Source organism: Amaranthus tricolor, chromosome 13, assembly GCF_026212465.1.
Source record: "Amaranthus tricolor cultivar Red isolate AtriRed21 chromosome 13, ASM2621246v1, whole genome shotgun sequence".
NCBI lineage: Eukaryota > Viridiplantae > Streptophyta > Magnoliopsida > Caryophyllales > Amaranthaceae > Amaranthus > Amaranthus tricolor.
Genome location: NC_080059.1, coordinates 10,338,250 through 10,353,372, shown reverse-complemented (window position 1 = coordinate 10,353,372; position 15,123 = coordinate 10,338,250). Strand labels below are relative to the sequence as shown.

Sequence of the window (15,123 nt, the reverse complement as noted above, 5' to 3'; positions counted from 1 at the left end):
AATATAATATGAGAAAAATTACTTATTGAGAGATATTCCTAATTTAATGAGACCCTTTATTTTTCTTCTTGATTTTTTTATTTCTACGTTTGTATTCTTCTTTTGCTTCAACTCATAAATCATCATGATTATGAGTCTAATTTATAAAAATCTATTTAAAGATCCTAAATCAACTAAAAATTACACTTTACTCAAAGAGTTCCCTAAATCTATTACTATGTCGCATAAAATAATGCTTATCAATACCCCTTAAAAGCATTTGCCAAAAACTATGGTGAATCACCAAATGCACCATCAAGCACTTCGTCGGATTTATGTTTAATTGACCATAATTTACCCCCTTCGCGGCCTTGACCTCCACATGTGACCCATAGTTGATAGGTGGTAGTTGTTAGCTGATTTTAGTGACTGATTTGTCAACTGATTTAAATAATTTAATTTGAACCCATTGTTAGTAGGAGCAACTTGTTCAAAAACAGTTTATTGAATTATTATAATAGAAATTAAAATTAGCTGGTTGACCATCCAATCCCCTATTTATACCAAAATAAGTTAAAATTGTGTAATAAATTATTTTACCTAATACATTCATATTCTTTTTTTTACTTTGACTTTGAAAAGGAGATTTGGAAGGAAAATAGATTTTGTGGATCATCATTGAAGGATATGAATTTGAAGGTTTTGGTTGAAATGAGACTAATATACTTCTTATGCCACCTAAATTTTCTATATTTTTCTTTTATTAATCTATCATATTGAATTTGTTTTTTTCTTTTTTGAAATTATCTCGTACTATCTCACTTATTTTTACTGCACATTTAATCTCTATTATTATATTGATGTGTCACTTTGCAACCAAATTTTAATATATGTACATAAACGTATCTTTTAATACAATAAATATCCCAATATTTTAACTTACTATATTTAATTTCTTAGCCTTCATACTAAATACAAATTAAAACTAAATGGTTAAAATAGAAGAAAAAGGTTATTTTTTCTCCATCATTTATAATTCAATTAGTAACAATATCCAATTTTTACCATTATTCTCGAGAATGAAAGGACAAGAAAATAATATCTACTCTTCTATTTCATTCAAATTGTAAAATTACACAAAATTTATGTGAGAGGTTTTTGTAACAAATATTTCGCAATTTGATTTTAAAGAAAGAGGGAGTAGTCTTCTATTCGTTGGCAATTGGCACAGCTTCTATATTTCGCATGGAATAGCTTTGCTTACCTTAGAAAGATAAGATTTGTATCCTAAATAAACCAAAGTAGTCAAGTTTGTACATTTGATAATGACACATGTACTCATGTTCTATTATCTTTATTCAAATTACAACATTACGTAAATCTGTGTGAGAGCTTTTAAAAAGAAATATTGCAATATCAATGAAACAAATATTGTATTGAAAAACGATTCGGTATGACTTCCACTTACGATGTAATCCAAGTTGAACTTTAAACATAATTAATAGATTACTTATATCAACAAGGTGTATCTTCTTTTCAAGGGAGTCAACTCCACGGTTAGATGTACTTAGTGGGTAGCAATCTTAGGATATGTGACCTATTGAAAAGTGCGGTGAAAAGACTTGTATATTGATCTATAAGGCCAGTCTACAACCTCCGTAGATAATCACACGTTAACTTAATGAGCCCGGTGTTACACTTACAAGGTCCTACAAACTTGTCTTTTTAAGTTTGTTGGAAAAAAAATAATTTATGGGAGAAGAGTATAATTACTATCATACAAACTAATAATTTTAATGTAAATCAACAAATGGCAATTTAACAAAACGTTGCCATGTGTAATTTTTTTAGTGGTTGAATGTTTATTTAAAATATTATTTAAAATCAATTTGCATTGTTTGTAATTTAAAATCATGTGTAATTTATGGTAGCAATATTTACATTGTTTGTAATTTATTGCCTGATATAATTTCGCACAGATTGAAGGATGATTGTCTTTTTTGCAATAAAATTAATTTGCACTTTTAAAATATTATTGCCATTTGTATTTTCTTTTTTAATGGTTGGACAAATTTACCTTGATTGATATTTACTGGCTGAGACAAATTTGCACAAATTAATTGATAATTGATAAGCACTTGCATTAATTAAAATCATATAATTTAAAATCATATTTTGATGTTATCCTTATAAAAGTCTTGCTAGATGAAAAAATTTTACTAGTTGATGTTGAATTACTTATATTGAACTATAAAAAATAAATTATTAATTGAATTTTATCAAACACCGTAAATTTACTATTTTTAAAATAAACAATTTAAATATTTTTATAAAACTAATCAGCTAAAAAATATTGTTGCATCTAATGATATTAAACAATCTCACATATATATTTTAGCAATTATTATTTCATATTTAATATATAATGTGTTTACTATTACATATCTTTGAAAATTATATTTATACATATTTTCATACTAAGAAATCTGTAAATTGCACGGAGTTTTATACTAAAATGGTGAGATTGTAACATGTAGTCATTCTTCATTAGAAGGCAAATGCCTGCTTACAGAAAACAGTATGAACAAAAGAAACTTTCATAAAGCTAAGTTTGTAAATCATATTCATACACCAACTTGTCGCCAACTTAACCTTCGCTACGCTCACAAAAAATGACCTTCTGAATGCCAGGATCAGACATTGTGTAGAGCACAAAATGTAATACGCTAGGATTGCGTAGCCGCATAGGTGTTTAACCGAAACAAATCTACATGAAAACTCAGAACTCATACACACCATGGATCTTCAAGTTTTGCGGATTGTGCTGGAATGGACTACTGCTGTGTGCGTGCTCGTTTGATGATCGAGCTTTCTTTTTTGCCGGAGGAGTGACATGAGGTCGATCACGTTGCAAGGTTGTCGCATCAGCTGGGACAATCCATGACAAAGGACTCGCTGCAAAGAGAACACCAAATACATCAAAGGGTGGTTTGGTATTGGTTTTGCAAGTGCCGGAAATAGAAACAATGAACAAATCCCGTTACTTATGGTTCGGTGGGCAGATATAGTTACCCGTTTCTCGAGGGCAACTGATACCACCAAAACGTTACCTTATTGTGACGGCTCCTTAAACTCTACACAAATATAACTTATGTTTCCATCTATAATGGTTACTACTACTATACGCACATTACTTAATTATTTTCATTTTATGACTCTAATCCAAACAAGTTATAATAATAACGATTATAGTTTTCATTTCCCTTTCTCTGCCACTATTCATACCGATGCCATTTGAAAGGGTTGCAGGGGCAAAAGCTTTAGAACATTTGACCTCGTGTCGTGAGTACTACCTCTTACGACTTTACAGCGAACAATACTAGACTGACCATAGGACAGCTATAAGAGTAGAGTATTATCAGTGCTCAGGATCTTATCAATAAGACACAGATATATAGTTTACAAAATCTATGATGCCCATCATACTTGGATCTTCCTTCACTAGTATGCAAGCTCTATGCAGCCCCCTGTGATCCTATAGCAAGAGTAATGCAAATTGTGCCTAATGCATTCAAAGTGTCCAGCTTGTCTGAAGCTATGTACTTGGACTCGGTACTATGTTGGATACTGGTACGTGTCCAAGTGTCAGATAAGTTTAAAAATTTAATTTTACGCCTAAAATGAAGTGCCTAACTGTCATACCAATGTCTGAGCATCAAGGATCAGACATAGGTACGTTAAGCAAAATGAAAAGTCAGAGTAAATCTGAAGTAAGGAGCACCTATAAACCAAGCATTTCTTGATAAATAAGAATTTTCGGAAATCACAGCTAGTTATCGTTGTATTATGTCCATTGAGGTGTTTGGTATGAGAAGTGAAACATGGAAAGAAAATGCCTCAAAAGGAATAATGGTATTGTTAATTATTATTATTACTATTAATTGTTTGGTATAAAGAGGGTTAGAGTATGAGAATGATACAAGAGATCCCCGAGGAGAATAAGTTTGCTTGATAAAGTTAACTCTAATAACATAGTTGAAACAAATATGATTTCATTTCTTACCTTTCAAAAACAGCTACGAAACAACCACATTTGAGTACGAACAGAAGGACGTTATTGTTTGTAGGGAGAGAAAGAAAAATAAAAATCCTATCAAGAATGCAAACAGCCCTATCCTAAAAGTGGGAAATGATTAACTTCAGCAATGCCCAAAATCATCACCCTCACGACGTCCGATTCATACCATCAGAAAGCATATAAATTCAGCATCAAAGAACTAGTACGATCCCCAAAAAGCATATAAATTCATACCCTCGTCATAAATTCTACATCATGTCTGGATTATTCGTTCTAACTCATGATCCTAAAAAAAGGGAAAAAAATTACACTTACAATACTCAATGTCGCAATACAAACTAATCCTTAATGTACAATTGTATACAACAAGAAGTGCACGTCCATTATTGATGGACTAGCCATTTATAGTTCTTTGGTTTCACATTATAAAAGATTACAGTAAAATGGTTTATTAAACTATGTGCATTTCTTTATGTGATGATATTTGTTATCAATGGTCATTCCACACAACATCTTGTTACTAAAATGGGTAAGGTTGCAACTTGCGTATATGTAAACCCGTCAAACCCTACCTAGGCGAGAGCCTGCATCAGAGTTTCCATAATGGCAACAAGTAATGGAATGTTTTTTTATTTTTGAACAGAATTAATGGAATGCTATACTCCTTCTGCTTTCATTTTTTCTTCTTATTCACATTTTGCGCAGATCCCAATGCAAACTTAAAAGTTAAATAATTTTAATTGTGTGCTTTTAAAAATTCTAAAAAGTTGATATTTAGTAAATATATATTGAGACAAATTTATCAAGATCCCACATGAATATGTTTTTGCATATAGATCGATGAGAAATTATAGTCAAAGTTTGACACTAAAATTTAAAAATTATATTTGTGATGAACATATGAAAAGGAGGGAATATATAACAAGAAGGCAGCCCTAATTATATCATCCGCAGAGGATAATCTTCTAAAGTCTCCCTAAAAAAAAATAAAAAAAATTGTGCAAAATAATAGGAATTGGGCTTATACAAATTTCATTGAGATGCATGCACTATGGGAGCACAATTTTCATTTTCAAAATTGAGATAAAAGTAATCAGCTAATGAACAAGTATATGTCAAATTTTATGAATTGGTAAAAACATATAGAGACACCAGTTCATTATAAGACCCCTTACAAGAGGTTTCGTTGCTATAAAGTTCAAAAACATTAAACAAAGAAATACCTTCGATGGTGGGAAGGGATCCTTGTCTACCATAAGCAGAGTCTCCTGGCAAACGAGCAGTACGCTTTCGGACGTAATTCTCTTGCAGAGGCTTTGGGATTCGAAATGAAAATTGGGATAAGGTTACACCTTGTACCATATATTCTGGATGCTGAAACAGGAATCTGCTCAAAAACAAGCATTTTGATTACTGATATTGCTAAAAACTTTAATTTTCAAACAAGCACTGGCACAGGAAAACTCCTAAATAGACTAATAAATAAGATTTAAAGGCGGAAGTGGTAAATAGGAACCTACTTTTGAACCTCAACCATTGATCGAAGTCTTTTACCAGATGGTGCAATGTAGTACCTGAAATCGTTAAGCAAAACTGTTGTCATGGTACATACATAAAAGATACAAACTACGATAACGATATACCAAAAAGGGCAGATAACATTATTTTACAAAAGCGGCGACAAAAGCTAGTTAATAATAAATAATGCGATCACGTGTTGTAGCATTAGCTCATACATCAGTCACTACAATACCGATAGACCAAAAAGGGCAGACAATAATATTCTACTACATCCTGTTGATTCCAAAAAAGAAGGATAATTAATGAGCCTTCTCTTCCAATAACCCAGAGAATATGTTATCCATAGCTTTGAAATTCTCTTCAGAATAACAAAAAAAATAAAAATAAAAAAACTCAATAGCATACTAGTAAATTCAATTATAAATTCTATTAGTAGCTAAATAAATATAACTCGAGCTGATACATGGTGAGCTGAGATATCACATACATATGTAATATGTTTGAATTTATATCTAGTTAAATATTTCTAAGTGCAACCCTTAATAAATAACTACTGATGATAAATCCTTACTCCTTAGTGAGCATTATCTTAGCAAATAGTCCATTTCCAGCAACTATTTAGTACTAATAATGCAAGTACTTCATACACACTAACGATTTTTATAAGTAATAACGTAATGAGTTGATAATTAATGTAAAGGTAAAAACATCTCCATAATAGCATATCATATCTACGTAGTCAGTTTATGAAGCAACGGATAAGTTAAAAGCAAACATATCACTGCACTAACACGCTAAAGTGTAAAGATCCTACAACGCAAACTAAATAGAATGCATATCACCCAAAAATCTAGTATAGCTTAGAAATAGTAAAATTGCAAACTCTTGATCTTCCCTTAAACACTCAATACTAACATTAATTTAAAAATTAAAATCATGTATCTAAGTGAATAGTGATAAATATGTTGATCAAAATACAGTGTATTTGTTAAAAGGGCAACTTTGTAGAGTAATGAGGCTAAGAATAGATTTGTTCAAATCATAACTAGCTCAACAACAATCAAGATTTGAAAAAAACCATTAAAAGCACAAGTACAAGCAACATTAAACACACAAGAAAGCTATCATCCAAAGATGCCTTACATATTTGGTCACCAGTCACTGCCATGGCAAAAGGTATACCATATACACAACTCACAAGCAATCACAACCATATTAATGTTTGGCAGAAAAAAAAGCTCAACAAATCAAAATAATTTAGCTGCAATTAATATGGTCAAAAGAATGTACCAAATACAAACCAACCTAACAACAAAAAGAAAGTAATACAAAGACCAAAACCCAACAATCAATGAAGATGAATAAAAAGTACATGTAGGCACCTATTCAATTACAAACAACAACATTACACTTCACCAATATCTATCGAGAGGATCCCACCTAGTTAGAATTTTGGTAGATAGAATGTTCTTAATCTTACCTTCATTAATGAACATAACAAGAGGTTGTTTCAAATTGATACAACTAATATCATATGCAACTTGAATGTAATCATTCATCTCGATAAATAATGCACCTCGATGAATAATTGGGAATTATGGTCGGTTTTGGGCTATTTTAGGGTTACAATGCATCTTATCTATAAATAATTGCAATATAATATCAAAATATTCTCACTACAATCAATATATCGAACGACCAAGAGGGAAAATCCAATCTTAGAGAATCATAATTCATAAGAGCATAATCTATGATAAACCAAACCAAAAAATTATCAATCTTTATCCCATGACAAACATTAAAAAATCAAAAATATTAAGCACACATCAAATAGAAAAATCAAAACAAAATTAAACAAAATAAGCTTAGATTTTCCACAAAATAGAAATGAAAAAAAAATCGAAAATTCAATTAATTAAAAAAAGAAAATCCCAGAAACATACACATCAGCAAATTTAGAACTTCCTTCACCACGAATTCTGAGTTCTCTTTCCCAACCAGGAGGAGGTTGTGCAATATTAGGCGTATCAATTGCCCATAATCTACTATTATCTTGCTCAATATCACCTTCTACATCACATGATATTTCTGGTCTCCACTCTTTAGCTAAATCGCACGAAAATGGTTGTTCCAAAATGTGTTCTCGTATTTCTTCATACTTCTCTTTTGTGGGTATTAACCTCCATTTAAAACACACAGCACACTGAACTGTAAATGCACCAACAGAAGGTAGTATTTTCTGAGATCCTGGGTCTTTAATCTGAATCGGGTCGAATTGAGGAACCCCATTTACAGATGGATCATACAAAACTATTTGCTTGTTATCATTTAGTGTTTCTTCTGGTTCGTCATCATCTGAGGATAAAACAACAGGATTTGAACATGGGTTTTCTTTATTTTTCTGTTCTGAAACTGGGTTCTGCATTAGAATATAAAATTTAAAAAATAAAAAAACACAACTTGAAATCCCTTGAAAAATGGTAAATAATCTGAAAAAAGGGGGAAAAAATAAAAATTCCCAGAAGATAAAAAAATCTGGATCTAGAGAGAAAAGGGAGGAAATTTTAATTGTTAAAAATTCTTTAAAAAATTAAACGCTTACTCCTCCGCCTGTAAGAAGAAGCAGAGAGAGATAGATGAAGAAATTAATGGAAGTTAAATTTTAGGGGAAGATCTAGAAAAGGGGAAGGGAAAAACTGCGGGAAAGCGGAGGAAGAGAGAATAGGAGAGCTGGAGGGAGGAAGAAGAAAGGTTGGTTTAATGATGACGAGAAAGATAGATGGGCTATTCGAAAAATTTTATAAGACTATATGTCTATATGAAAACTTGGACGGAGAATCGTTCATTATCCTACTTCTTGGAAAAATCAGAGTACTTTCGTTTAATAATACTTACTTTTTTATTTTAAAATTACAAATTGTTTAGAGATACGGTTATTTCGAAAGATGTATTAGATTTATAAGCTAAATAACTCACTTAATACAAATTAAAGAAAAAAATAAGGATGTGGATTTCTTATTTTGAGGTCGTCTCTTTAAAAAACGATCTTTCACAAGAATAACAGAATAAAAATGATAAAAATTTAATATTAATAATTTTTATTTTGAGATGAATCAAATAAAATTTCACTTGACTATGTTTTAACTTATAGATTAAGAACTAATTACAAATTTTTCTTTTATTTATTCCCTCAATTCATTTCCACTAAACTCAATATGGTAAAATTAAAAAATTAAACCAAAAAAAAAAAATTTTAAAAAAAAAAAAAAAAAACTTGGACGAGTTTGGCCGGTAAGGTGAAAGGGTGGATAGTGGATAGCGATTCAATGAATGAATATCTACGGACAAAAATGGAATGATATTTTTAAAATATGAATATGAATATACTGATACTGTAAAATCAACCTGGTATCTGGTCTGGTACCCGTACCCGTACCCCTCCTTATGGCATCAAATATTCATTTGGTTTTGTGCTCCATTCCTTATTCCCATTGACTCTTTTGGAACTGATATACTTCCTCTTTTGAAGTATACTATGTACTCGCATGGTTTCATAAAAGCATTTCCTCCATTCTAAATTACTTACAACATTAGCAATATTTGCACTGTTTATTTATTTATAATTAGTAGCAAAACTTTATTGGGGGCGGTTAGGGGCTTCGCACCCCCTGAGATTTTCGCCAAATTTTTTAATATACAACGTCATTTTATATTTTTTTATAATTTTAGTCCAACAAATAAAAGCAACATAATTAAAAGAAGAAAATAACTAAAATAAATAAAAAAATCTTATAAGTAATAATAGATTATCAAATTAGGAATGAAATTATCATTTAACAAATGAAAAAACAACAAAAGAAGCAAGCGATTGAGAGAAATCGACAAAATCAAAAATTAAACTTACCATCCACAATTGAAGGATAAATGTTTGTTTTATATTTTTATTTGAATTTTTTTTATTTAATAATTAATTTGAGTAATTGAATACTTGAATTACTGAAAACCCATACAAAAAAATCAAATGTGAAGACAGTAAAAAAAGGACTTCGTAACAAAATGGGCGACGATTTTCTTGCTAATAGTCTAGTAATATACATTTAGAGACAAATAGCAAAGATATAGGGTCAATGACATTATAGATAATTTAAAAATGCTAAAAGAGTGTCGAGCTTTATTTTGATTCAAAATTTACATTATATTTTTTATTTGTATTGATTGGTTATATTTTAGTTGATTCAATCTTTTTATTAACTCCGCTCCCCTTAAAATTTTGTTCAAGTGTCGCCATTGTTTGTAGTAATTTTTAATCTATAAGATAAAATATAGTCAAGTGGGATCTTCTTTGATTTGGCTCAATGCAAAGAATATTAATATCAAAGTTTTATAATTTTTATTATGCATAATTAGAAATATTAAGAATTGAATTAGTGCATTAAAATACGTGTAAAAGCAAATGTAGCAAGTAATTTGGAACGGAGGAAGTATCATTTATCGTGCTTAATTGTTGTTTCTATAAATAATGTTTTTATTTGTGTTATAAATTTTAGACGAAAAAATCTTTATTCATTCTCATTTTATGGTGTGTTTGGCAAGAGAGCATTGAGGTTGGGGATTGAGATTGGGATATTGGTAAAGGTTGAGGGTCGAGACGTGGAAAGGGGAAAGTCCCACAAAAAAGTCTTAGGGGAGAGTGGTATTTTGAGTTGAGACTTGTGTGAGATATAAAAAGTCATTTGCCATTAATAAAAGTAAAGAAAAATAAATAGTTATAAGGAACAATGTTGTAAATATAAACAATTGTTATCTAATTTTCTATCTATTTTATCATTTGTCAAACAAGAACATAAGACATTTATTTTTAAAGTCTCAATTCAAGTCTCAACCATGGTCTTTTAATTCTCATTCTCACATGCCAGACACTCCCTAGTCATATACATATTATAATCCAGGAAAACTTTGTCCACATGTCATACTATCAAAGAGTGTTTTGGCACTCAAAAGATCATTCCATGTGTTCCTTCATTGTGATTATATTGTTGAATTTACAAATTTAATAGTTATAATAATAATAATAATAATAATAATAATAATAATAATAATAATAAATAAAAGCCTTTTCATTTTCGTATGAATGATAGAACTTCATTTTTTAAATTTGTGTTGTGACTCTTGATGAGCTTATTAGACTTAATAAGATTTGTATGGTTTTCATTAAATGTAGCTACTCCCTCCATTTATTTTTTTTCTTTCCATTTATTTTTTGCGCAGTTTTCAATGCAAATTTTAAATCTCAATATCTCTAAATACACATAATAGAAAATTATAAAAAAATACACAATAAAAAAGTAAACATTAAGACGAATCTAACGAGATCTCACATGGATATATTTTATCTTCTAAATATGTGTCAAAAACATTAATTAAATTTCTCTCTCCTTAAGTTGGAATATTCCAAATAGGAAGAACATTAGAGAACGGAGGGAATATTATTTAAAAGCATTGATTTTTACTAAATAAAGGTATTATTAAATAAACAATTGAAGGCTATTCCCACAAAATTCAAATAACAAGTCCCTTGATTACCTCCATTAAATTCTTAGAAAACCATAGTATATGATTATTATTAATAATGTGAAAGTTTAGATTATTCTATAAATTCTACTATATATTTATCAAGTTCCAAGACACGAAGAAAGAACATAAGTTTTTTCACACCTCAACTTTATTCCAAATATGTTATAATTTATTTATGTCATATTGTTATTTGTATCCAGAGAAGTTTAATGGATATATGGCTTACTAGATTTGGTTTTGGTGTTTATATATATGATAATAAAGGAGTGATGAATTTTGTTGTTTTATTTGTTTGTTATAAGTGGTACTTTTTAAATTTACTTTATTCTTCTTATTTCGATACACTAATTGTTAGATTGAGATTAATAAATTTGCAACTTGGTTCAATTTAAATTTATGTGTAAGTTATTATTAGTTTTTTTATTTTATACCCTTTTTGGTGTAGGAATTGAAATGCAATCAAATACATCTAAAACAATTTGATTTTATGAAACTGCATTTTTAATAATGAAATTTTTTTATGAAATTAAATTAAATAATATAAAACACATTCTTATTGGTTTGTTTAAATATTCTGTCATGATTTCATGATTTATTTTAGATTATTTAGTGCTAGATCATGTTCTTTTATTGTAAAAAAAAGATAGTTATATTGTTCATAAGTTATTGCTAATATTTGCATGTCCTTTGACTCTTAGTTTCAATCAGAACTTCATTGTAGAAGAGGTCTATAATCAAGAAAACTAAGTCATATGATTCATGAATAATATATTGATTTTTTGAGTATAATAATTAAATAATAATTTTTTATGAATAATAATTAAATAACAAATAAGTTTTTTGTGGGATGATAAAATAATACAATTTAATTGTTTGTATATATATATATATATATATATATATATATATATATATATATATATATATATATATATATATATATATATATATAAATATATATATATATATATATATATATATATAAATATATAAATATATATATATATATATATATATATAATATATATATACATATATATACATATATATATATATATATATATATATATATATATATATATATATACATATATATATATATATATATATATATATATATATATATATACATATATATATATATATACATATATATATATATATATATATATATATATATATATATATATATATATATATATACATATATATATATATATACATATATATACATATATATATATATATATATACATATATATATATATATATATATATATATATATATATATATATATATATATATATATATATATATGTATATATGTATATATATATATATATATATATATATATATGTATATATATATATATATGTATATATATATATATATATATATATATATATATATGTATATATATATATGTATATATATATGTATATATATATATATATATATATATATATATATATGTATATATATATATATATATATGTATATATATATATATATATATATATATATATATATATATATATATATATATATGTATATATATATATGTATATATATATGTATATATATATATATGTATATATATATATATATATATATATATATATATATATATATATATATATATGTATATATATATATATATATATGTATATATATATATATATATATATATATATATATATATATATATATATATATATATATATATATATATATATATATATATATATATATATATATATATATATATATATATATATATATATATATATATATATATATATATATATATATATATATATATATATATATATATATATATATAGGGGAGGGATGCATTGAGAAGGGGTATGAAAATGAGAAGGGTGAGAAGGATTTTGAGCCGTCGATTTCTCAAAGATCTAATGGCCTGAATAACGAACCGGAAAAATAGGGCAAGAAAAGAAAAATAGGCTGATTCGGTTTTTTTTATTCATCCCTTTGAAGAACAAATAGCGCCTTTCTCTTCCAAGATTATACTCTTCGAAAAACCTTCAAAACTGTCCAAAAACCTTCGATTTCTTCTGCGAAAATCTTCCTCTTCTATTGAATTAAGGTATGCAAATTATAAATTTACCATTTGAGTTTTTATTTTTCGATTTGTTTTGATTCATTTCTTAATTTTCGTTTTCTTCTGCGAAAATCTTCCTCTTCCCTTTATTTCTTAGTCTGCGAAAAATCTTCATTTGTTTTCAACTTCTTGTGTGTACGTGTTTATAAATTCAGATTTGTTTTGATTGATTTCTTAGTTTTTGTTCAATGTGATTATAAATTTTTGTTTTTAGGGTTTATGTGTTTAAAATTTTGATTTTAATTTTTAGGGTTTATGTGTTACTGTGTTCTTGATTTCATTGTTGTTACTGTGTTCGATTTTTAAGTTTTTGATTTTAAGTTTGATTTTAAAAAGTGTTCCTGGGATTCATTGTTATTATTGTATTCTGTAATCAAGATTACTATCTTCTTAGAAATTATTGAACTTTAACCTTATTAGAAGTTACTATGTTCTTAATAAAGGATACTATGAATATGCTAAGTTACTGTTTTTCCAATTATAATTATTCTACAGTGCTAACAATGGAAGATTCACAAAAAATGCCCTCCCTGAGAAGGAATCATCACATTCATCACATTCATCTAAAACTTGAGATCTTTTCTTGTTGAAATCAGATAACAACAAAGAACTTGCAATCTTAGCTCTCGCAACATGCCTCAATGGAGCCTGCATAAGAAATTATCCAATTTATTTAATTAGAGTGTCCTTTAATATACATTTAAAAATAATAAAAAGAAGAAAATCGTAATTGCATTCAACATCGAACATTGGAAATCATTTGTTCCTTCAAAAAGAAGCATGCTTATCATCAGTGGCGAATCCAAGGTTCAAACTCTCTGGGGGAAACAACATATGGATGATTGTCTTACCCTCCACTACCCAAAACACCCCAAAATAATCAGAGAAATTGATTGTCTTGCAAAAATTTTCACTATCACAAAGGATAAATGAATACACCACACTACAAATCTCAATCTCTACTATTCTACATCGACCACCAAATCACTCAATCTCTCCCTCTGTCCTTGTAAGTTTGTTTAAGATAATGACACTCCGGGATACATCGTCAATTTGCCAAATTCACAGGAACTAAACTAATTATGGGACATGCTGCCCTGAAAGTAGTTACTATTTGAGAAATTCCCTAAAACATATCACATAGATATTATGTCATGATAAATCATTATCATTTATACAAACACTTGGTGGGCATTACTTTTAGTAGCTCTCAAATCAAGAAATTCCATTACAGATAAACACTTAATTATCACAAACAACTTTCACAAACTTAGATAAATGAAAACCCAGTTTTCCATTTGCATAACTGAATATTAAAGGGAAAGACAAAATTCCCTAAAAACAAAAACCCAAAAGGAAAATAATTGGAAGCAGTAAGAGAACTATAATCATGGAAATTTGTTTGTTGACAAAGTATCTGACATTCACAAATCATAATTTCAAAGTGAAATTAAGAATTTGAGAGCAATAAAAGAGGGCATTTAGGCAAAATCAATAATTTGATTGACAAATGAATTTGAAAATGGGTAAATTGAAGAAGATTAAAGAAATTATACCTTGACCTAGAAATGAATATCATCAATGGCCACACATCTGAATGTCGAAATTCAGCCGAAAATTCAAAGAACGGTAGAACAAAACAACACAAATAAGCAAAATATCGAGATTTTTGAGTTTTATTATAGAAAAACTTGAAATTAATTCGAAGAACGGTTAAAGAACAACGAAAAATGTCGAGATTCAGCCAAAAATTTTAAGGATTTATCAAGAAGAAGATGCAGATTTGATACTGAAATAGAAGAGGAAAATGTAAAATTGAAGATCAAAGAAACTGAGAGAAT

At 27.9% G+C, this 15,123-nt stretch overlaps 1 protein-coding gene across 1 annotated transcript; it reads right to left on the bottom strand.

The window, feature by feature from the left end:
* Nucleotides 1-2,371: 2,371 nt before the first annotated feature.
* On the bottom strand, nt 2,372-8,421 carry LOC130797758 (methyl-CpG-binding domain-containing protein 2-like). Its single transcript, XM_057660501.1, has 4 exons — nt 7,522-8,421; nt 5,578-5,631; nt 5,281-5,444; nt 2,372-2,934 (listed from the first exon to the last, which is right to left on the bottom strand). Exons 1-4 carry the CDS (start codon nt 8,001-8,003, stop codon nt 2,759-2,761), a joined length of 876 nt encoding a protein of 291 aa, XP_057516484.1. The 5' UTR covers nt 8,004-8,421; the 3' UTR covers nt 2,372-2,758.
* Nucleotides 8,422-15,123: the final 6,702 nt, after the last annotated feature.